The sequence below is a fragment of the Drosophila melanogaster genome, chromosome 2R, assembly GCF_000001215.4.
Source record: "Drosophila melanogaster chromosome 2R".
In the NCBI taxonomy this organism is placed as follows: domain Eukaryota; kingdom Metazoa; phylum Arthropoda; class Insecta; order Diptera; family Drosophilidae; genus Drosophila; species Drosophila melanogaster.
In genome coordinates, this window is record NT_033778.4 from 16,751,497 (window position 1) to 16,774,031 (window position 22,535).

The 22,535-nt window shown below is 42.7% G+C and overlaps 6 protein-coding genes across 15 annotated transcripts; 3 read left to right on the forward strand and 3 right to left on the reverse strand.

The window, feature by feature from the left end:
• Positions 1 to 6: 6 nt before the first annotated feature.
• Positions 7 to 21,175, reverse strand: unc-104 (uncoordinated-104). Of its 8 annotated transcripts, none has more exons than NM_137311.5 (27): positions 14,337 to 14,504; positions 12,642 to 12,878; positions 11,702 to 11,844; positions 11,555 to 11,637; positions 11,257 to 11,496; positions 11,016 to 11,200; positions 10,692 to 10,947; positions 10,374 to 10,537; positions 10,172 to 10,311; positions 9,102 to 9,218; positions 8,239 to 9,021; positions 8,014 to 8,180; positions 7,756 to 7,946; positions 7,127 to 7,333; positions 6,497 to 6,906; positions 6,252 to 6,429; positions 6,101 to 6,191; positions 5,737 to 6,033; positions 5,305 to 5,667; positions 5,060 to 5,249; positions 4,562 to 4,954; positions 4,391 to 4,502; positions 2,747 to 2,773; positions 2,467 to 2,656; positions 2,270 to 2,406; positions 2,103 to 2,204; positions 7 to 2,041 (listed from the first exon to the last, which is right to left on the reverse strand). In NM_137311.5, exons 3-27 carry the CDS (start codon positions 11,799 to 11,801, stop codon positions 1,945 to 1,947), a joined length of 5,220 nt encoding a protein of 1,739 aa, NP_611155.3. In that variant the 5' UTR covers positions 11,802 to 11,844; positions 12,642 to 12,878; positions 14,337 to 14,504; the 3' UTR covers positions 7 to 1,944. The 8 variants fall into 7 exon arrangements, with proteins under 8 accessions (NP_611155.3, NP_001246374.1, NP_001097346.1 ...); NM_001259445.2 differs by lacking the exon at positions 7,127 to 7,333 and adding an exon at positions 9,910 to 9,951 and having other exon boundaries at positions 5,069 to 5,249; NM_001103876.3 differs by lacking the exon at positions 7,127 to 7,333 and adding an exon at positions 9,910 to 9,951.
• On the forward strand, positions 2,948 to 3,429 carry CG34189 (uncharacterized protein). The gene has a single exon (NM_001103877.2). It carries the CDS (start codon positions 3,011 to 3,013, stop codon positions 3,377 to 3,379), a length of 369 nt encoding a protein of 122 aa, NP_001097347.1. The 5' UTR covers positions 2,948 to 3,010; the 3' UTR covers positions 3,380 to 3,429.
• Positions 3,577 to 4,327, forward strand: CG5267 (uncharacterized protein). Its single transcript, NM_137310.3, has one exon. The coding sequence runs from the start codon at positions 3,598 to 3,600 to the stop codon at positions 4,201 to 4,203; it is 606 nt and encodes a 201-aa protein (NP_611154.2). The 5' UTR covers positions 3,577 to 3,597; the 3' UTR covers positions 4,204 to 4,327.
• CG42392 (uncharacterized protein) lies at positions 13,865 to 14,504 on the reverse strand. The gene has a single exon (NM_001144209.2). It carries the CDS (start codon positions 14,116 to 14,118, stop codon positions 13,894 to 13,896), a length of 225 nt encoding a protein of 74 aa, NP_001137681.1. The 5' UTR covers positions 14,119 to 14,504; the 3' UTR covers positions 13,865 to 13,893.
• Positions 15,308 to 17,742, forward strand: CG5348 (uncharacterized protein). Of its 2 annotated transcripts, NM_137312.4 has the most exons (7): positions 15,308 to 15,683; positions 15,741 to 16,075; positions 16,145 to 16,219; positions 16,280 to 16,762; positions 16,835 to 16,983; positions 17,046 to 17,280; positions 17,339 to 17,742. In NM_137312.4, exons 1-7 carry the CDS (start codon positions 15,373 to 15,375, stop codon positions 17,626 to 17,628), a joined length of 1,878 nt encoding a protein of 625 aa, NP_611156.3. In that variant the 5' UTR covers positions 15,308 to 15,372; the 3' UTR covers positions 17,629 to 17,742. The 2 variants fall into 2 exon arrangements, with proteins under 2 accessions (NP_611156.3, NP_001246375.1); NM_001259446.2 differs by having other exon boundaries at positions 15,741 to 16,219.
• A 113-nt stretch (positions 21,176 to 21,288) lies between the features above and the next one.
• On the reverse strand, positions 21,289 to 22,419 carry Sod2 (Superoxide dismutase 2 (Mn)). Of its 2 annotated transcripts, none has more exons than NM_001299574.1 (2): positions 22,259 to 22,419; positions 21,289 to 22,142 (listed from the first exon to the last, which is right to left on the reverse strand). In NM_001299574.1, the coding sequence occupies exons 1-2, from the start codon at positions 22,291 to 22,293 to the stop codon at positions 21,524 to 21,526; spliced, it is 654 nt and encodes a 217-aa protein (NP_001286503.1). In that variant the 5' UTR covers positions 22,294 to 22,419; the 3' UTR covers positions 21,289 to 21,523. The 2 variants fall into 2 exon arrangements, with proteins under 2 accessions (NP_001286503.1, NP_476925.1); NM_057577.4 differs by having other exon boundaries at positions 21,420 to 22,142.
• Positions 22,420 to 22,535: the final 116 nt, after the last annotated feature.

The following is a 22,535-nucleotide window of genomic DNA, read 5'->3' on the forward strand; positions in this document are numbered from 1 at the left end:
GATTTTATTTAAAGCCGTTTTATTTTATATTTCTTTAATAGTGATACGCCCTGGCAAATATCAATTTGTTTTGGATTATACATACACATAGCATAGGTTTTCCCTCATTTTCCACGCGTTGGTTCTGCTCTTCTAATTTTCATCTGTCATTGGAAACGGTTGCCAGGCAATCATCTCTTACATACATTGATATATAGCCGATGTACATATTTAAATCGATTTTGAAATGTATTGTACCATATACGCATATATAAGTTGAGTTTCTTGCTCGTTAACTCGCTTCGCTAATATATAGCTCTATATTTTTGGTGTGTGCAATTCTTTTGTTGGTAAATTCAAACTGGGCCAAAATAGGTTATTACATACATAGATATCATATAATATGCTTGTAAAATGATTATTGTAATTACAATTCTCTAATATGTTACAATTGGAAATTAATTCAATAGTTTAACAAATGTTTACATTTTGCTACAATTAACTCAAAACCCAAAACGCCGACTCAGTTCCGAAACGATTTCTAAAAGAATACGTATTCCTCGATCCAGCAACGATCGCTTAACGTTCCGTGTCCATTTTTGCGACACAAACGAAAGCGATCCCTTCAACAACTTTGGGAGCTTCGAGGCTTGTGATCCGGGCACAAGTGAAGCTCCAATTGATCCATTAACCTGACCTAAGCTCGTGCATCAACCGATGGCGAAACGCAAATTAAATTCAAAGTTCTTTTCGCAAGCAAAGCAAAATGTCGGTTTCATTTTCAGTTGGGAAATATACAGGTGGCCATTGCGTACTAGTTTAAGACTCTTATCAAAACTACAATTGGTTTGTTCCGTAACGTGTTGCTTGAAGCTTTAGCAGGTGGTTCCGAGAGGGAGCATTTTAGAAGCGAAACTGTTTGGTATTTTTGTGGGGAGTCTGTGGGGGGAGAAGCCTTAAAAGCCGTCAACAGTTGACAATGTGGGGCAGCTGAGTTATAGCAGCGCCGATTTCATGGTTCGTAACTCTGGTGTGTAAAATAGTTTCATTCGCATATAGTTCTGTTTTGCTTGTATATATATATAGATCTAACAATAATCGTTACCTTTATAGAGATTTCGCAATTCTGCTGAGCTTATACCTCACGTCTCCTATATCCTATATACTGTACGGTCTTTCTTTAACACACACACACATATTTTTGGTATCATAATTTTCTCTGGCGTTTACCTGCTCTTTTTAAGTTAAACAATACAAGTACATGAAAATTTGTGTATAAACAGCAAATATATAGGGTTTTATACATTAATTCATTACATATAGTTCCTCATTTATATATATGTCTGTATTTTGCTTTAGTTTGCTCCATTAAAATGCATATACGTGTGTGTTTGTTTGCATTACAAGCTTTACATATTTGTCGCATACTTGAGAAAAAATACATAGTCTAACTGATCAACATAATATCACGTGGGAACTGAAACTAAATGGTCCGTTAACTAATACCAAATATTTATACAATCGAATCAAACGAAGGCTATTTACAAAATTGTCCAATAAAACTAATCGAAGGGGATTCTAAAAAGTAGGCTATCGTATCTGATTGGAGCTGCTAGTGCCTACTCTTTGGGCCGTGGCCAACTAATCACGAAATGTAATATAATCCATTGTTGTATAGGTTGTTGTTGAACTACTTAATAATTACGTACGCTTTGCATTTGGTTTCTTTCTGCTCATTATCTCTGATTTTTGCATTCGATTAAGATGTGCTTTCACAGCAACAATCATCTATTTCATTTCCCTCTTCCGATGGAATCCTTCAAGCTATATCAATCAGTTGCCAGCTGCTGTCCCTGCCATTTGTTGTGATCTCCGCCTGACCAGTCGTCTGGCGATACTCAGGCGCTGCAGCCAGCCATAGCCTGCGTCTCAGTAAACCAAAACGGACTCCATCGTAATCGTATCTCATTTGCTCGCACTATTGGCATTCGCCGCATTGGTGGCCTGGATCTGGGAAGCCGTCTGGCTAGCAGGCTCCAAAGTCCGTCGCGCCAGGCGGGATCTATTGAAAATATGATATAATTATTATTTAGAAAATGCTGTATATTCAGTTCTTTACTTACTTTATCTGCCCAGCAAGCAATGGATTGATAGCATACAGCCAGTCGTGTACTTCCTTGTCACCGAGAGTTTGCAGCAGATAGCCACGATGCTTGGTCACCACACTGAAGAAAAATCGATGTATTATTTAGCAATGCATGTCTACTTCTTAAGTGGAAATCAAACCGACCTGAATGTGTTGGGTATCTTGACCATGGCCGCCTGGTCCTCGCTGCACTCCACATGCGCAGTCGCCAGATTGAGGACAGCCCGTTCAACGGGATCCTTCTCCGAGCGGTAGATAAACACGTACGGGCGACGGACGATCTATTTAACCAAAACTCAAGGTTAGAATGCACTTTAAAACATACAGGGTTAAATACATACCACCCAGCGCTTCTTCCAGCCGGAACCGCCGTGCTCCAGGACATTCAACAGACCCTTGCGGGCCACCACAGGACTCACGCGAATCTCCTCCAGTTCCGGCACATAGAGACGGAGGGGAAGAGCCGGCTGAGTAGCCGGAGCAGGTGCCTCCCAGCCATTGGGTGCATCAGCTCGATCCGGTGAACATAATCTGATTGGGGAAATTAAAGGTTGTTAGTCAAACGCCTCGCTCAAGAGTTGGTTTAGATTTATAGGTTCTTTGGATAGAACAGAAAATTACCTGCGTCGAATTACAAATTTGTTGTTTCTAATTGTGTAAAAGAAAACCGAAAGGAAAACAAACAAATAAAGTATTGGAAGTTTCGTTTTTGAGTATCTCGAGTTATTAGGAAAATGAATGATGGTGTGTGTTTATCGTTAGTTTTTGCACTGCGATGATCGAATGGTGGGCAATTACAGGGAAGCAGCTGGCAGCAGAAGCAGTAAAGGCTGGGAAACAAGTGGAAGTGATTGCTAATAGCTTCAGTTGCTTTTGTTTTGCATGATGGTTTGGTTCAATTCCCTCTGCTTTCTGCTGCTGCCGGCCTTGCTGATGGATTCGGTCATGACAACTGGCATCGACGAGGATCATATCCTGAACCATGATGTGGACCCGGATCCGGGCCGCATGAAGTACATATGGAATCCGTTTTCGGGATTTTGCGGCGAGAATGCCACCATGGTGAGGTGTGCTGGAGTTTGCCCCGAAACCTGTGCCTTCAAATCGCTCAAGTGTCCCAAATATTGCGGTGTAAATTGCGTATGCAAACCTGACTATGTCTTTAACGAAAATCTGCAACTATGCATCCTTAAAACTGATTGTCCTCTAGACATAAAGCAACTGGTTGTTGAAACTCATCGCGTTTTTCAGTAAAAGCCTCAAAATATTTCTGTGTTTTAAAAAGACAATAAACTAATGTTTGCAACTAAAAGAAGTAATCTAGTCAAATCTCTAGCTGCGAATGACTTATAAACAATAGTGATTGGTGCTTGGTGACCCTAACAAATTGCCATTTCACAGCAATTCTGACACAGTCCTGATTTATTTAATGTGATACAGTTTTAATCTCAGTTTATTATTATAATTTTCCTATGATGGCATGGCCGAAGGTTTATTTTGTCGTACAGCTTATTGGAATTCTCTTTCAAAAACATGTACTGATGGCAGAAGATTCTGCAGAGGACCAGATTACCTGGCCGGATGACATTGCCGAGCCAACCTTGGAGTCTGAGTTGACCTGGCCCAATGAACTTCCGGTAACAGTAACTAATGGCATGACTTTTCGCACCGCTCGAACCTTGGATCATTTCGATGCTTTGCGAGACGATGACGAGTTCATGGAGAACCCGCATAAAAAGGTTTTTGACGAATTTGATAGCCTGGAGCATAGATACCACATCGTTCATCCAATAGGTGAAGAAATAGCCCTCAAGCGGAACCCGCTCCCTGAGGAGAAGTATATCAAGCAGCCCTTCAAGTTCGGCTGCTGTCACAACTCCACATATGTGGGATGTGCTGGCGTTTGTCCGGAGACATGCGAATACCGCTCCAAATACTGTGTACCGCTTTGCGGACCGCCTTGTCGCTGTAAGCGTGGTTATGTCTACAATATTCCACATAGCGCATGTACTCTGCGCTCCGACTGTCCCAAGGGGATCGTTCAGAGTAAGAACGGGATATACAGGGTATTTTTGTGAGGTGGAGGATGTGATAAGGTGATTTGGGTTAGTGTGGTGGACTGATATATGCTGTGGGTGTGCTGTGGTGTCGTGCCAATTTCGTTTGTTCTAATAAACCAAGAAAGCCGAATGGATGCAAGCTAACTAAGATGGGTGGTGCTGGTGTGGGTGGTGTGTTTATACGGGTGGCTAAACGACTACTCACTCCATGGAATTGCTGGAGATGCAGCTGACGGTCATGTCGGCGCATCCCTCATCGCTAGGCGAAACATCCGACTGAGTTTGCGTATCGTTGGCCTCGCTCTTAGTATAGCGTCCTTAAATGAATTTAGAAGAGAGTGACTGGAACGCTTGATAAGTCTCAGTATTAACTTACCCTGCACCAACTTTAAGCATTTAAGCATGAGATCCTGCTCCCGTTGGTTGTATTCGCGTTCTGGAATGATTTGCTGTGGGTCCTTGACCGGAGTCTGCGGCGATTGTGGAATGACCATATGTACGGGTGATGTGGCTGCCCGAGCAGCTAGATTGCATACATCCTTCTCGGTCTTGGTGGTCGGATTTGGGTTGGTGTCCATGCCCAGACGTTCGCGCAGCAGAAGCAAGTGCCGCATGCGTCCAACCTCTTCAAGTCTGGTGAGTTTCTCCAGCTCCCACTGGTGGTCGAAGATCAGGGAGTCACCCCTTGGCCTCCAGCCATGAAGATTCTCCTCGCCGCGCACATAAGTAGAGCTGGTGTCCAGCACTCGACGTTGACGCCTTTGTACACCTGCAAAGGCACCAAGAGAAAGAGTAAGTGGGGGACAGCTCTGAAGATTCGACAAGCGAGTGCAAGCGGACTGAGTACGAGTACAACTACATTGAGAATTGCTACCTGGACTACCTGCTTCGGATGCTCTGCGCAGTGCTAGCTCGTAAACCCCGGTTAGGCGATTGGCCTCCGGATTGCGGTACTGTCCCGAAAACAGGTGCTTCAGGGAGCGCGGACCGGTGCGGGCATCGCGTCCATAGATAACCATGCTCAGGTCCTTGGTAATTATGGCCGGGCGGGCGCAATTCTCCAGCTAAGGAGTACATATACATAAAAAATGAACAGTAAATTAAAATATACTATCTTACCTCCAAGTAAGCGCTCAGGGTGATGTAGATGGTCTCACCGCCTTGAGAAACGCGGTTGAGCAGTGCCGAGTTGTGCAGACTCGAGTCCCAGGCAGCCTCAAAACGGTAGAAAGATCTATCATCTCCGGGCACCTCCAAAGCCTCGCCTGGGAACAAGCCCAAAGATAAGACACAGGCGTCTTCGTCCTGTTCGTCGGATGACTCCGGTGTATTGCGGATACGTCCAACCACCAACTCATTGATGTCCTTCCACTTCACCTCGGTTGTGGGCTCATGTACGATAGTAATACGAATGCGCCGCTGGATGCCCTGATGCAAGAGGAACAGTCCGCGGCAGGGAAGATCATCGCTGTGCTCCACCACCTGTTTACAAATTTAAGTTTGGATTATTGCGAGTGAGACTGGGAATGATTACATCTGCGCCATACTAACCGATGGCACATATTCTCCATTGGGAGCCAATTCACAGATTTCAAACCAAACCAAAACATCGTGCTTAGCCAAAACCGTAGACGTGGGTGCACACGGTAGTGGTCCAAACTTGGGACTACGCACTGGCTGACTGATCGGTATGCTCGGTGGCAACATGCGACGTGGTGGTGGCCGAGAAACAAAATCCTGTTTGGCATCCTTATGCAATGGGTGCGTCTGGTAGTGCCCAAATATCTTGAACATTATGGGTTGGGTCTTCAAATACTCGATGAAGGATTTGGTTACGGGTACAGTTATCTACAGAAATATAGCAGTTAATAATCGATATGGTGGAAAACTCTTGGTAATGTAATCTTCCACTTACGTTCTGCACATGGTAGAAGCCTAGAGGAGCACCCGATGCCGAATTCTTGACGGGTTCGGTGGAGAAAGCCTCCTCATGACGATGCAAAAAGCTGTAAAGGTAACAGTTTATAAACCACAAACCTAAAGTTAATTTCCGAAAGATTACGTACTTGAACTGGCAGAAGATATCGGCATATTCAGCCCCAATACCAGTGGCCTGTAGCACAGTGACCCGGAAAGTGAACTCCTTGCCCACCTGCAGATGCTCGCCAGGCTCCTCCGAATTTTCGTGGCACTCGGATGCGGAGTTAGAGTCAATGCCACGACCAGAGTCCACATCCTCAAGTTCTTTTACAAATAATGAATATGAAATTTTAGTTATATCTCTAGTGATATATAGTCCGTGGAAACTCACCCTCCAGCTTGCTGTCCAAACCACCATTGTCAATATAGCGCTGCACATCATCCTTTTCATTGAGAGCTCGGTATTTCGGTTTGGCATCATCCTCATTGAAAACCAAGCGAGCTGACTGCTTGACACCATTATTGAAATCAATGGACTCCTCATCCAGAACGGGCTGCACAGCAATCCTTAGGTAGCCACGCACATCTCCGCGTTCGTTGACAATGGCCACCTTGTGGACCAATGGCACTGGGTAGAGCAGGTTGCTCAGATAGATGAAGGAGCGACCCACCATGCGGAACCAGGGGAAGCGATCGTAGAATGGATCTCCACCAGTGAGGCTCTCCACATTATAGTCCGGTGAAGTGGGACTCATTTCGGCTTCGTTGTGGTACATCTCGCGCATCAGCTCCAAACGTTGCCTGAAAAACAGATACAAGAAATTAGAATCATAAAGTTAACGTAGTATTTGTATTGGGTATATAATAAAATTATTGCATAGATAGATAAGTGCGGGGAGAGCGCCACAGCAAGCTTAAGCCCAGATCCCAGATCAGAAGACAATATGGAAAGCCATGCAACTACAACTAAGAATAATTTCTACACGTCTATATACAAATGAAACCTGCGGTCAAAGCAAACCTAGAAGGTATCAGATTGGCCAATGTGAGACGACCACGCTCGCTTTCGACTGGTGGCTCCAATGGGAGCAGCTGCGCCTGCTGGCCAGGATGTTGGCTGGGTGGTGAGATCCATCCGCTCAATGCCTCCATGCCGGACGTATCGAACAGCATGGACGATGGTGGGCTCTCGACATTGTATATTTGTCTCATCAGCTCGAGGCGATAGCTTGTTTGTGTACGAAAATGATTTTGGTTGGGATTTTGGTTCAGGTTTTGTCGGTGTGGATTTGGGGATTTGGGATTCGTAGTAAGAGAACCGAAAAAGTACAAATCAACATTGGTTCAAACAAACATAACAAGCTGTCGGGGCTTTTGACGAATGATGGCGATGAGACTTGAGTCGTAAATGGTGGCGGCGTGATCTTCGCTTTGTTTACAGCCAAAGTTATAAAAGTAACCAACAAATTCTAGAGCGTTTGATAGAAACTAGAATCCATGAACTACAACCACCATGCACGTATTATTTAAATAATATTCAACTCAAATCAAAAGCCAGCTTTTTTTTTAATTTTAACCAAAGTGCAGAGAAGAATGAATGTGAGGGAGTAGCAGGAATTCGCATGGATTTCCGGATATAAAAGAACCTACCGTAACTTCTCCAGAGACCAGTGGTGAGTGGCTCCGTTCTTAGTATCGGTTACTTCGACGGCCACCAAGGTCTTAGAGACAGGTGGAGCTCCGAACTCATCCTCCTGATGCACAGGAGCCACAGTGGATGCCAGCTCAGGCGGCAAAGGAGAGTACAAGGTGTCGGTCAAGAGAGTAAATTGGAATTGTACCTGAAATAAATATTTAACTATATGATCTCTAATCTATTATATTAAGTATTGGGCGTAAACTATTTACCTTCTTCTTTAACTCAACGGAAATGGCATTCGCTTCCTTAAGGAATATAGCATTGCCCCAGAGATCATCTCGCAAAGAGGTGAATTGGTGGTAACGCCACTTGCGGAAAGCCCAGGCAGCCAAGCCAGCCTCTCTTGCTGTCCAGCAGGATTCGTACATGGGGTTGGCTAAGGATTATATAATAGTTACTCTAATGTTATCTCAAATTCAATGTCATACACGTACTGTAGACGTCCTCCTCCTGGTGGAAATCCTCCGGCGAGTAGCTGCTGTACATGGACATGGTCATGGATTGCTCCTCAACCTGTTTTTGCAAAGCATCGATGCGAGCCTCGTACGTTTTGCGCTGCTCCTCGAATTGCTGATCGGCCTGAAGTTTCTCCCGCTTGTATTGTTCCTCCAAGTTGTCTAAACGCTTCTTCATTTCAGCTTTAAGATCAATGCCTTGCTTCTCGAGCAATTCGCACTGGGCAAAATTCCAGTCCACCTGCTGGGTGTCTGTCTTCTCCACTTCGTTCTCAGCCTCATTTTCGGTCTCGATCTTATCCCGTAATTCGCGTGCCTGTTCTGGATTGGTAAAGCGGAACACGTGGTTCTTTCCGAGGATCACGCGAGAACCGGTCTTAAGAACCTCCGGTTCAACCAACTTGCGTCCATTTACATAGATGATAGCATCCTTGTGTGGCAGCAGGGTAACCGTGCTGTTCTTGTTCTCAAAGGTGCAGTGCTCTTTGAGGATGTGCGATCCGGAGAGCTGAATGTCCTGGGGCACATTTGCTTCATGGGTACCCAACCGAGTTAGACCCTCCTTGATGTAGTAAAGCAGACACTCAGACAGATTGGGATCCTCGTTTAGGTTGACCAAATGCGGAGTCTTCTTCGGTGAGAATACGCCAACTGTTATTCCATCTTCCTTGACAGCCACACCCATTTCGGCGAAGACCGCCTCTCGCTGCACGCGAATCTCCTCGGTGCGCTTAAGTTTCTCCTCCCAGGTCTCGTTGAGCTCTGCGATGGATTATGTCCATTTAAAGATTGATATTTTAATGATAACGTTTGGTAAAGGGGTCTTAGATATTCCCACTCACCTGCAATAAGTTTCTCGCTGGCCTGCAGCTGATCCACAGCCATCTCCGTGGTGGATCCATTACGATTACGTGACTTAGTGGGCGACTTGATCACCGTTGACTTGGTGAGCTCATCCTCTGCAAATGCAAAAGTGGTATGAGAACAAAAAACATTTGACCATTTAGCGGTCACAAGCGCAGTGATAAGCGTGCTAGTTTTTAAAGGTATGATATACATAAAGATATATTGAATATAAATGTTCACAATATTTTTGATACGAAACGAAGCAGATGCCAATGGGATATGGTTATTTGGGGACTACTGCATAACTCGGGCATGTCCACATTCTAGCCTTTAAGCAGCGCGGACTGCGAGGAGTTGGTGCCAGTCTTGTTTTGGACTTGGGCAACTGAAATTAACTATTTGGAAACATCTTTCAGTCTCTTTGGTGTTTTATATATGGCAACATAAAGAGGACTCGACTGTGATTATAGTATGGGTTATATAAGATTTTATTCGTCCTGAAGCGTATTGTTTAGAAGCTTTGACGATACAGCACAATACAAATTCACACACAGAGAGAAATGTATTATTATTGGCAGTGGTTAGATTACAATAGCAGTGCGTTTCAAAACTTTCAATTAATTGCGAGGAAGATTCATGAAAATTGCATTTGAGTCGCAACCTATTCAAGTATAGTTAACAAATATAAACTCGCATCAGGCTTTGAAACGCACTGTACATTTTTGCATATTTATTGAATAACATTTGTTGCATGTGAAGCCTTTGGTTTTCTTATAGCGCTGAGTTTCATATGACTTTACTTACTATTCGCATCGCGCTTCTCACACACCACTTTGCCATCGGGTCCTAAACGAAATAGGTTTGGTTTTGGGATCGGTTTTGCTTTTTTTCTAGTATTTATAACTAGACTAGGACTAGAACTACCTTAGGCAGGGGTTTTTGTTTTGTTTTTTTTTTTTCAAGTGTTGCGAGTAGTTTTGAAATGTGTGGCTGGGTTTAATGTACTCTAGCTTAGTTGAATATATTTTAACCAGATCTAGACTAGGTAAGACTACTTCCAACTTACCTTCCTGCACTTCAATGCCCTCGGCTTTGAGTAAGTCCCGCAGCTTCTGGATCTCCTCCTTGAGTTCGCGAATCAGCTTGGCATTGGCATCTTCATTGACCACAGCCTTGCAAACAATTTGCTTGGCACGATCCGCATAGCTAAACAAAATGGGTATTAAGCATTGGATCAGATATTTATTTAAATAATAATTTTAACTTACCGCAGTGTGCTGAGGGTTTCATCGTAGTTAATATCTGCTGGTGAGATAGCCGCAATCATAGCTGTCTTCGAATTTCCTCCCAAGTTTTCACGTAACAGCCAGGTCAAGGCCGAATCACGGTACGGAATAAAATCTGCCTTCTTGGTGTTCTTTTTCTTGGAAGCCTTCCAAAAATAATAAATATATTAGCAACAATAAAAGGTATATAGAAATCAATATAAACTTACAGACTATTGAATATCCAGACAGCAAGAAAATGCATTTATTTTATTAGCATAAAGTTAGTTTAAAATTGAGATATAGACTTCAAGAACTTACCACTTCCGCCAAAGCTGAGATAACTTTGCCCAATGTGGTCAAGGACTTGTTAATGTTGGCTCCCTCCTTCAAGCGAGTGCCCTTGGCACCAGTGGAATCCGCTCGTTCCGACCCGGCCAAGTCTACCAAGCTTATCTTGGATACCTTTTCTGTGGTCAAATTGGTCATCAGATCATGACGACGTTGGGTGAAGAAGATTGTAAAGACGGCATGAGAGCGGGAACTGGTTTCGTTCATGTTAGTAGCTGCCACAGTTCTGAAAGTTATTATAAGTATATATAATAAGATGATAAGAATTAAAAACATATTTATAATAATACTCACCGAGCTTTGTTGCCTTCATCAATGAGATCGTGAATGTCCTGGTAATCGGTAACGGCTAGTTTGGACAAATCCTCCACATAGGGACCCAAAAGGGGATGCTCCCTCACACGCAGATTGCCCTTGTTTTTCGGATTCAACAAATCCCTGACTCGCTCGCAATAGATTTCCATATAGGAAACCTCAACCTAAAGTAATTGCTATATTAGATGCTAGAAAATAAAAGACTGTTTAACAGACGCACCGAGTACTTGAGGTCATCGGTCTCAGTATCCTGTATGCGAGTGAACAGATCCTTGCATATCATGGGTATTATGCCCTCTTGCTGCTCCTCCTGCCTGCCCATCATGGTATACGACTTTCCAGCTCCAGTCTGGCCATAGGCAAAGATACAGACATTGTAGCCATCGAAGGAGTGCTGTAACATCTCCTCGCCAATGTCCTTGTACACCATCGATTGTGTGGAGAAATCGGCATCGTGGTGCTGTGATGCGAATATAAATTTAAGTAAAATTTTTTCTTGGACTCGAAATAAAACTTACATCATGTGACCAGTAGGAGTAATCAAAGTTGAAGCGCTTTACTGAATCGCTTGTGTTGGGCGGCACCTTTGGATTGGTGATGGCTGTCAGGACATAAGATTGAAGTATTTAATTAAGAGAAATCTAGAGTGTTTATGGGATTCTCACCCGTTGTGGCTCCTGCCATCTCGATGATGCATTTCGACTCCCTGGCTATTTCGCGCGAGTTGAAGGGGCGCACTCGCACCGCCACCTTAACCGACGACATCTTGTCCTTCTTCCTCTCTGTGGGTGTCCTGGTTTCCGGTTAACTGGAGTGGAAATAGAGGAACGGGAATACTTTATAGACATTCGAGTCATTCGAGTGGGCTGCAAATTGGCCAGAGACTACCACTGCCCAGCACTGACATTTTATAATTGCCCCAACTTTATGGTTATACACTCGTCCACGATTTGTTTCTGTGGCAGCTCGAAGCTATGAGTCATACCCCCGGCAACTCGCCAGGGAAATTTGAATTGAAGCCAGGGGTGGGGCTAAGAATTTATTATTTGCTGTCCTATATGTGCAATACGTCGAAGACTAAGCCGGGTACATTGCCAACTATTTTATAATACAAATTTCTTATAAAACAATAGACGTTAAGGATTGAAGATTTATTGCTTTCGAAACATTCTAGGTGAGTTCTCTTTCTCCTCTTTTTTTTTAATAAGAAGTGATACAGTTAAAGAAAGTTAAAAATTCTTTATAATTTTGTTAGATTTTAGGTTTGTTTTTCAGTAGTTTTATCACTTATCGTAATGGATTTTAATGCAAATAGTTTTCCCTCTAGTTTTTACCCTCTGACTCACACACACGCACACACACTCACACACTTGAAGCAGGGGGAAAAATTCCACAATCCACAAATGCTTCCAATAAAAGCGCAGACGAGTGTCGGCCAATAGTCGAATGAGTCATCGAGCAAATACAAGAGGCAGAATAAAGAAAAGTACTCACACCCCACAAAAGAAAGAAAGGACCCTTTAAAGGCGATGCATAACGCGTATTTTCAATATATTTCTTAACTTTGTTAAAACAAATAACTACCATTTATGGAGATTAAATTACCTTTAGTTTAGGCCAAACGATTGCTGGCTTATTGGGCGGCTATATCCTTAAAGCTCATTATAGCATAAGTTGTAAGGAATCGATTGCACTTATGTGTGATTTGATTTTTAGTTAATGTTTGATAAGGTAAAATTTGTTTTTTTTTTCGTTTGTCACTCTTTGCTTTATTTATTAACTTTCTAGTGGTAAATTCACTTGACCAACTGAGAAATTCTTTCACTCGCGTACACTAGCGTCCTGAAATATTGTGAAACCAAGTTTAGAAGCCATTCCAATGCGCAGCTGTGAGAATTGCTCTCTCTTTCCTGTCCTTTCTCTCTCTCTCTTTGTTTACCTGACCAAAATACTTTTGTTTATGTTTTTTTTTTGTTCTTTCAATTTTCCGAACAAACTGTCAAAGCAAATGTGCAACAGCCTGCAGTAAAAAGTCTCCACAGGAAGATTTGCGCAGAAGCGCGAGACAGGAGAAATGTGGAGAGAAGACAGAGAAAGGCGAGAGTATATATAGAGAGTGTGGGAGCGAAAGTGGGATAGGATATGCTAAATATTTGTGTAATGTATTTTATTTATTTTTTGTATGATATGCAGACTGACGCTGGTTGAAGGCGCACGAAACGATAAAAGAACGACTATAAGAAATTAAAATCAGGCTATATCCTTTTCGAGAATGTCCACTTCTCAACGTCCTTAGCTCGTTTTACCTGGCCAGGCTCTTGAAAATTTATTCGTCACACAGTCAACCCTCATTTGCACTTGAGAAACGAACTAAGCACTCGAGGTCCTTTGCAATACCACGCTTTTGTTGCCTTCTGCGTCATATTTTTTATGGCTTCCTGCGGGGCAACACGGCGGGCACTTAATACCGTATGCAGGACCTCTCACCACACTCATATGCGCGCCCCGTCTCATTCGTGGGTAATATCCTTGCGTTCGCTTGCGTTCTTCTTGACCTTTATTAATAAATTTTCAAGTTGCCTTTGCCATGGACACCGAGCCAGGAAATCTCTACACTCTACACACACTATGCACACTACTCTGGAGGCCACTGTACACTAGATGATGGGGGGGGGCAAAAATTAGCGAATCAAAATTATGTAAAACGTAATTATGGGCTATGTTTTATCGAGAATTTTGAAATGTTCGGTCGAGCGAATTGATGAAATTTTGCAAATATATTTTGAAGCATTTACCAATTGATTTTCTGTTTCGTTTTATTATTTTTCGGGGCATTATACTCATTAACCCATGGAACTCAAAATATTTTCTGTTTTAGGAACATTTGTGGTTGTTGCTGATAGTCCGTTGGTTGTTGTTGTTGCTGCATTTCTTGGTCTGGCTGGTGTTCTTGTGTGTAATTGAATACTAGTACAAAGCTATCCAACATGGATCGCTTGGAGGTAGTGGCGAATATAATGGACAGCACCAGAATTGTTGTTAACAATAGGGCGAAAAACAATAGGTAACCAAAAGCGCACATTCGCGTAGTTTCTTCTTCTTGACTTGGCTAAAGGATTTTTGAATATATATTATATATATATGTAGGCTCTCGTATATGTGTATATATGTGTAGGGGTCTGTCTTTCTGTATAACAGCGAAAAATTTTCACTCCTTTTTTTGGGGGACAAATAATTGATAAAGTTTTAGTTTGCCACTGTATCGAATTGTTTTAATTTGAAACTTGTTAGTTGCTTTACTTGGCTGCGCTTTGTTTAAACGGTTGGGCAACTTTTCGCTGATGAAAACTCTGAGCTTTTCTGCACAAAATCGATGGCCAGTCAGCGGAAGGCCTTAGGAAATGAAATTCGCGCACGACTCTCGAGACCAGAACGAACTGCACCCGTTAAGGGTAGACGACACAGTGAGCAGTTCTGGGAAAGTTCAGAGGATACGACGACCAGCCCACCAGCAGGACGCATGCGCCGCAATCGGGGTACAAAACTGGAAGAACAGCAACCGTGTGGGCTGTATGGTATATATGGGTATGCGAAAATTTTTTTTTTTATAAATTTCATACACATAGCGTAAAAGGTCCGCAATAACAAAACGACCGTCTGTCATCCGCGGGCACAAGGAATTTCATTATTAGCGCAAGGTGTCCACTTTTTCGGACGGCCACTGTGGCAGACCCCCAATTTTCCCCGATGTTTGATCTTATTATGAGCCATTTCACATATCGCTGCCGGCACAGTGGCTATAGCGACGGCTTTATCCACCAGCTGATGACGTAAAGTGAATTCTTTTTATTGATTTCCCATCGCACCGAGACGCAGGACAAGCTTTGGCTTTTTATGTTACGCGGTAGTCGGTAATCGGTAGTAGGTATTTGTATACTATGTATATATTCTACGGCGTAATTACATTGACATTGAAATCTGACGGCGAGGCTGGGAGGGCAGTAAAAAGTTGGAGGTTTTGGCTTTGGTAGGGAAATGTTAAAGAATGGGGCTTGGTAAAAGAATGTGCTGGAAGCTGGACGTCCTCATCTGTGGGGAATCTTTCATCATTACATTTAACTTTTTTTTAATTATGAAGTTTACAAGCTTAACAAGTGGTTTAAAGTGCAAAAAAAAAAATACAAGTATTATCATCGAAAACAGCGATTGTAGCCGGAATTAATTGTTGAATTAGTTTTTTCTGATAGCTCTTAGGAAATCAAAGTAATCCCAGAACTAGTTTCACTTTTACCCAATTCAACGCCAAGATTTCGGACTACAAACAAGTAAAACTAAAATGCCGGCCATCGACACAAAAACAACCAAATCCGATGTTTTTACCGTGAAAAACGCGTTGGATGCGGAATTCGACAATTTTTGGAAAACGGTTAGCTGTTTTGCGGCCAACAACTTTCCGTTCGAGGAGCGATGTGAGTTCGTACAGAAAGCGGAGGACTGCAATTCGAGCACAAATGTAATTCCATACATGAGACTCTTGGCCTGCGATCTGAAGTGTATCAATCAGTTCCAGGAAATGATCTTCATCGCCTTGTTCGTGGCGTTTTGCTTTCAGATATTGGTTCTACTAATTTACACAATCAATGTTTAGTAAGTAGCTAACTAAAGCGAAGATTAAAATTGAGCTTGAAATGCTTGCTTTTGCAGCTATAGTCCTGCTCTGAAGGCCGTATCCCGATTCCTTCATATGAACGAGCATTTGGCGGGAGTTACCCTGATGGCATTTGGAAACACTTCTGCCGATTTTTTCGCCAACTTGGCCAGCGTTGAACGACATGTCCCTGTGTTTGCCAATAACTTGTCGTCAGCCCTGTTTGTGATTACGATTTCCGGTGGCCTAATATTCTACATTTCGCCCTTCAAGATGAATTCCTACGAAACTGTCCGGGACATTTTATTTCTTCTCTTAGCGACTTTATTGATGGATTACTTTGCATACACGACAAACCATTTCGCATTGGGCTATGAATTTAAATTTTTCAGTAAGCATAATAGCCCAAGTCGATTTTCTCTTTTTCGCAAAAATGTAATGGCACTGACTTAAAATTTAGTTGTACTCTTGGTTTACATTAGCTACATCATTATCAACGTGGCAGATGTGTACTTATTGCAAAAGACCATAGCCTGTGAGTAATTATATATTTATATATATATATATATATATTGTTAACAAAATAATTTCCTAGCAACGCGTACCAAAATGCAAAAACTTCTGGATGAGAAGCAAACACCTGAAATAGCATTGAAACTCCAAGACCTTGAGAGAAAGCTCGAGTATTATTCACAGGATACGAGGGTGGAGATTTTGGAAAAAAGCAGTAGTATCTCGATAACCAGAATACGCTACACCACAATGAGAATGATTCGAAATCCCCGTGTTAGCGTTAATCGACGCTACACCCGAAATATGAAACTGGATTATACGCAATCGAAGAACCAAGGGATCTTCAGGGATTTCTTCCTTGCACTCAGGCCCATTAAGTGCCAGGCTTGGAAGCAGGCAGAACTTCTTAACCGGGTTCTACTGTTGATCAGGGCTCCGGCCGTCGTCATCTGCACACTCTATATTCCCCTGGTGGACTACGAAATGGAGAAACATGGCTGGAACAAGCTACTGAACGCCATCAATGTAGTAGTCAATCCTGCACTATCAATATCGATCTTTTTGTGTGAGTAGTTAACACTAATACTCTCATCTCGTAATTGATTATTATTAATATATTCTTTCCGTTTGCTTTCAGCTTTCATGCATAGGAAAGGAAATTTTCTATGGTATATAAGCCTGCAGAACACACTGATTTATGGAGCCTCTTCCTTCGTGCTCACTGTGCCATTTGCCGTATTCATTCTTTTTCATGCACGGACTGATGTGCCACCATCTTATCACTGGGTGAGCTACAGTGAAGATAATGCACGAAGAACTCGAAATACATCATCAATACTCCTTTTCAGGTGTTTACCATAATGAATCTAACAGGATCGATGTTCTTAATCTTTCTCTGCGCCACGGAAATCGATACAGTACTGGAGGTGATTGGAAACATATTGTCCATAGATGACAACTACATGGGCGCCACTGTGAAGGCATTTACTGGGAATTTGGGCACTCTTTTCGCGAACACCGCTGTGGCCATACATGGCTATCCAAAAATGGCTTTTGCATCCGCCATTGGAGGATCTTTTTTCAGTGAGTACCTCGAACTATTTCCACTTGCACTAGTGTAATATCTGAACTGATCCATTAGCTATCGTTGTAACTGGGAACACTGTGGCCTACGTAAGAAGTTTGGTGGGCAATCGCTCTGAACACCACATGGAAGAATATGGTGAAATCGCCTTCATATTTCTTAACATGGCACTCTTTACCATTTTGCTCTGGTCCACAACGTTGGGATTTTTCGCTCGTCGTTCAATGGGCTTGTATTCGATTGGGCTATACGTTGTCTACTTGTTGTTCGTCACTCTGGTACATGAGGAAGTCATTCATTCGTTTAGTGATGACATTCAGGTAAAATCAGCATTTGGTGATATTTAGGTGGTAAAGTGTAAGTGTGAGCTATTGAAAAGCTTGAAATTCAGGAATGTTACATTTTATACATTTATACTTTTGTACTTAACAAAAATGAAAAAAATATATTTGAAAAAATACAATAATTGCCTTTGACTTCCGAGTTCCTGAAACGCACCTTGCTGGAAAATTTTGGATGGTTTACTGCGCAGAATTTTCTAAGGAGTGCGTAAATATTGGGCAATGAATAGCACGCACAGACTGAAACGAAACCAAATAATATCGAGCGTGTGTGTGTCTGAAGAAAAATTTGTGAAGAGCGGGAAAAGCGGTCGTTGACGTTTTTTGTTGGCTGCGCAATTACTGCTTTTACACCAACGACTTTAAGGATTTTCCACTGGGCGAATGTCAATGACAGTTCAGGCGCCAAAACATTTCAATTTTCCGCTGCATCATGCGAGTTCGCTGACTCTTGGCCATGATCAAGCAATTAAAATGTAACACTCCAGCAGACAACACTGCGTATGAGTCATTTGAGCATTATTATTTTTGCATAGCTGCGGGCCGGTCTTGAAATTAAATTTAAATTCAATTTTCAAGTCCGCGGCTCAAATGACATTTATGGCCAAAGTGGCGGAGGAGAATAAGAGCTCTTGAAATGGCAGACACGTGTATATAAAAACCCCTTGATATGCCTCCGTTTTCTTTTTTTTTTCGAAAGCCCCCAGGACACTTAAAGCTCAAAATGTACGAGTGTTGGTGTCCTCCATTAAGTCTAGAACATAAACGATAAATGCGATTTGGTTATTTAAGTCATTGCAACGAAAGCGTGGGGAAAATGGGAAAATAGAGTAGGAAAAATAAGGAGAGAGGGAGATGGAGAAAGCCTGCCCCACGCAAAAAGCACAAACACAGTCGAGCTACACCACTACAAACGCAAAGGGAAATGGCTGATGACTCATCCGAGGAAAACGCTTGTATGTGAGTGTGGAACCTGGCCACAGTCGCGTCCCAACGAAGTGGGTATGCCAAAGAGCAGAGGGCAAGGAACAGGACATCGAAAAGGAAGAAAGGAAGGAAGGAAGTGCGAGCCAAATGGTGAATCATCTTTCAAGAGCCAAACATTTCTGCCTTCGTCGACGGGCCCTGCTTTTCCACCCACTTCGCAATTTTTTGTTTCGGTTCTCATAATTTCAAGGTTTGTTTACTCAGTGATACAGAGAAAAAATAAATATATGCTTATTCTTGGGATTATTACTATATGATAAAAAAAAATCGATCTATAAAAACAATAAAATATATATACAATTTTATTATAATTACAAATGTTCCAGGAACTGTACTTAGTGTACAATTTTGAACAATCCGTACAAATGAAATATCACTGCGGATACTTTTTTCTCCTCTGTAGCTTTTTATTGTCACGCAGGACCTCCCGATGTTGGCATGGAATGTTGTAACTTTCGGTGCCTAGCTGTCGCTCCACATATATGTAGCATATAATTTGCAAGCACGCGGCTGCCAGGACACGTTGATTAGCAAGTGATTTCCATTTCGAGCCGTTTTTGTTGCCTACTTTTGTGGGTAGCTGACCACACGTGATGAAGTAGACCGCACTGGGCGATGGCCTCGCCCCAAAGAAGAACAAGGAACTGCATTGGGGAACACTTAAAAGTGCAGCGCACAGGTAACATAAATCATTTGGGACAACCACAAGCTTTTGGTCCTTTGCCTTGCCAAAACACAATTAATAATAAACATGGGAAAAATTGTCAGAAGAGGAAGCCATTTCGCGGTCAGGTAAAATGTTGCCTCACACTTTCCATTTTCCCTCTTAATGCTGCTCAGCGGAAATTTATGTTTATGGCTTAGCCCCCCGCTGGGGACTCTTTTTTCCAAAGGATCCTGCACACTTTACTCCTTTTTTGTATAAGTATTTTGCCTTATTTATTCATGACACTTTGGAAAGCCACTTTATGTGGCGGTTGGCAAGCTGCGGCGACTTATTAAAGCCGCCGCTTTGGTCAGTCCTTTGTTTAGGAGCAATTGCACCAGCTCGGTTCTATATTTGAGCTGTTGAAGCCCATATGCTCCCAGGGGACTTGAATCAGATTTACCCTATTATTAGAACAGCAAACAACAATCACAAGCAAACAAGATGCTCAATTCCCATACAATCCACTGAAACCTTAATCTCTCAATCAAGCTGGTCACTATAATCACACCACAGTGTCGCTGGACATGACGCACAATTTTACACAGAGAAGAAAACAGAATTAGTCCCCTTCAAATGATGATTATATGCATATAGTTGAAATAGATTATATGCATTATAGTTGAAATAAAGTGTACAGAAAGTATACTCAAATCCACTTAAACCTAACCACCTTAAAGGCTGTTTGATCAGAACTCTTTGGTAAAGGATATATTTACTCAAGATGCATTTACTAAAATTGATTTTCGTTTAGTAGTCAAACCAAGGGAACTTCGAAGGCAAACCCTTTGCCCACGCACAACAATCAGACAGTGGGGACACGCTATATGCGAAGGACCAAATGACCTCCCACGCAAATGTTCCACTTGAATAGTGGAATGCTGGCTGAGTAGCAGCGAGGTGAAGGTTGTGCCTTCAGACTCCTTCTTCTCAAAGGTCAGAGGTTGACCGTCGGCAAACATTTGATGTGGATTTGGCTGTATAGAGTCAACAACGACAATTGGAACTTCCCTGGTAACTAGATTACCCACCCTGACGTCAATTGGCCAGGCGATAAAACGTGGGTGTTGTATCGCATAAATGCGTCTGTTGGTGGATGTTCCATATCTACTATTTTGAAACGCGCTGAATGACAGGTTGCATCCATATGCTCGGGGAAATTCGCAAACAAGAGTGGAGAGGTTTTATTTATAGAATCCACTGGGGGCGGACAGCTGCTGAAGGACCTCAAGCAGGATCCGCAACAGGACGAAAGTTGGAAAAGTTCCCGAAGGGAGATGCGTGCGCACTTCTGGGGCAACTGGCTGTGGAATATTGATTTTTCACACATTTTCCCGAATACCGTCAAGTGGAGTTTTTCAAAAAACTAATCGAAAACACCTTTAATTGAAACCCAATCTCATATTTTCTTATCAAGTTTTGTGTTTTCTTTGGTAACTTACTTACGTTTAGAAGTTTAGAAGTTAAATTCCTTGATGGGCGTCAACAGTTCTCCTCACACACTCACAATCACAGTTCTTTATTAAATTATTATTGCACTCAAGTGGTTTATTTTGTATGTTTTTCATTCGTCACCGCCCTCAGGAAATTAAATGATTTTCCTTTGTTTCGTACTGGTCTCTCGATTTCAAAACTCCGGGCGATTTTCGAGGATGGCCATTACGCGAACAGGCAACAAACGACTCTGCCAGCGGCTGGCCATTTGTTCCACCATTCGGATACGCGTGCTGGAAAATTGTTTGCAGCTGCGCGCACGCAAGTTCGGGAAAACTCGGTGGAAATGTCAATTTTCCTCCCCCGATTTCGCGGCAGGCTGACTTTTGTTTTGTTTTTGTTTGGCTCGCGCACAGCTGATTTGCTAGAGATGGCACCATGGGCGGCAGTGTTGTAAAACATTTACAGTATTTGCGATATTTTAATTTAATATAAAAATTAATTTTTTTGGAGCGTAATAAAATTGATAAAAATAAAAAATATGAATAGGTATATGTATATTTTTTAATTCCTCAATGAAGTAATAGTTTCAATACGCCTTTGTGAAGCGTTATCTTCGGAAATTATGTTTTAAATTGTTTTATTCCCATTCATAAAAATTATAAAAATTAGTTGCTAGCTGGTACCAATTTATTAGCCGCAACTTAGACTACAATTTAGGATCTCCGATCCGCAGATGCTTATAGATTAAACATACGCAATCGCCGGCTGTGCTTAGCAACCGAGCTTCTTGGCCTCCTGGAAGCGGCACGAGATGTCATCCCAGTTGGCGATGTCCCAGATGGCCTCCACGTAGGAGGGACGCACGTTCTTGTACTGCAGATAGTAGGCGTGCTCCCAGACATCGATGCCGAAGAGCGGGATCAGGCCGGTGGAGGCCTCCAGGGGATCCTGGTTGGGCAGGGCGGCCAGTTGCAGTTTGCCCGACTTCTTGTTGAAGCCCAGCCAGCCCCAGCCGGAGCCCTGGACCGCCACGGTCAGCGTGGTCAGCTCCTTTTTGAACTCCTCGAGGCTCTTCCACTGCGACTCGATGGCCTTCTTCAGATCATCGCTGGGCTGGGTCTTGTTGGGCGAGAGGTTCTGCCAGAAGATGGTGTGGTTGATGTGGCCACCGCCATTGAAACGCAGGGCAGGAGCCAGCTGAATCAGCTTGGTGGTGTCGCTCTTCGACTTGGCCTCCTCCAGCTGCTCCTCGGCGGCATTTAGATTGTTGACGTAGGTCTGGTGGTGCTTCTGGTGATGCAGCTCCATGATCTCCCGGCAGATGATAGGCTCCAGGGCGGCATAGTCGTAGGGCAGCTTCGGTAGGGTGTGCTTGCCACGCACCGCCAGGCTGCAAAGGGTTAAGTGTGTCTTGTTTTATAATGTCCTCAAGATCAGGGTCGCCATTTGTTGCTATTTATGTAATCAGCCGGCATCGATTTGGGCATACTTTTTTTCGCAACTTACCTTGCAGTTTGCGAAATTTTACGGGCCACGAACATATCTGCGTTTTATTCGACTGCTAATAAGGCTAAGTCCCGATATCAGATTTTATATCAAATAAAACAAGGCTTACGTTCTCGTTATTTCGCTTGTTCTATTTGAACAATTTACTGCTAGAGATGAGCAGATGAGAAAATATCGAAAGACCCCAATCAGTCAGTGATGTGAGATCAACTTATATATATTGAAGTTAAATAGTAAAACTAAAAGAAATTAAAAACTATTTTTAATTGAAACATTG

Coding starts and splice junctions, on each gene's coding strand:
- CG34189 (NM_001103877.2), top strand. CDS start 3,011: ATGGTTTGGTTCAATTCCCTCTGCTTTCTGCTGCTGCCGGCCTTGCTG.
- CG5267 (NM_137310.3), top strand. CDS start 3,598: ATGATGGCATGGCCGAAGGTTTATTTTGTCGTACAGCTTATTGGAATT.
- unc-104 (NM_137311.5), bottom strand. CDS start 11,801: ATGTCGTCGGTTAAGGTGGCGGTGCGAGTGCGCCCCTTCAACTCGCGC. Junction 7,334..7,755: donor TGGTCTCTGGAGAAGTTACG/GTAGGTTCTTTT, acceptor TACACAAACAAG/CTATCGCCTCGAGCTGATGA. Junction 4,503..4,561: donor ATGCTTAAAGTTGGTGCAGG/GTAAGTTAATAC, acceptor AATTCATTTAAG/GACGCTATACTAAGAGCGAG.
- CG42392 (NM_001144209.2), bottom strand. CDS start 14,118: ATGTGCGCTTTTGGTTACCTATTGTTTTTCGCCCTATTGTTAACAACA.
- CG5348 (NM_137312.4), top strand. CDS start 15,373: ATGCCGGCCATCGACACAAAAACAACCAAATCCGATGTTTTTACCGTG. Junction 16,763..16,834: donor ATCAATATCGATCTTTTTGT/GTGAGTAGTTAA, acceptor GTTTGCTTTCAG/CTTTCATGCATAGGAAAGGA. Junction 16,984..17,045: donor TGCCACCATCTTATCACTGG/GTGAGCTACAGT, acceptor ACTCCTTTTCAG/GTGTTTACCATAATGAATCT.
- Sod2 (NM_001299574.1), bottom strand. CDS start 22,293: ATGTTCGTGGCCCGTAAAATTTCGCAAACTGCAAG. Junction 22,143..22,258: donor AAAATTTCGCAAACTGCAAG/GTAAGTTGCGAA, acceptor AACCCTTTGCAG/CCTGGCGGTGCGTGGCAAGC.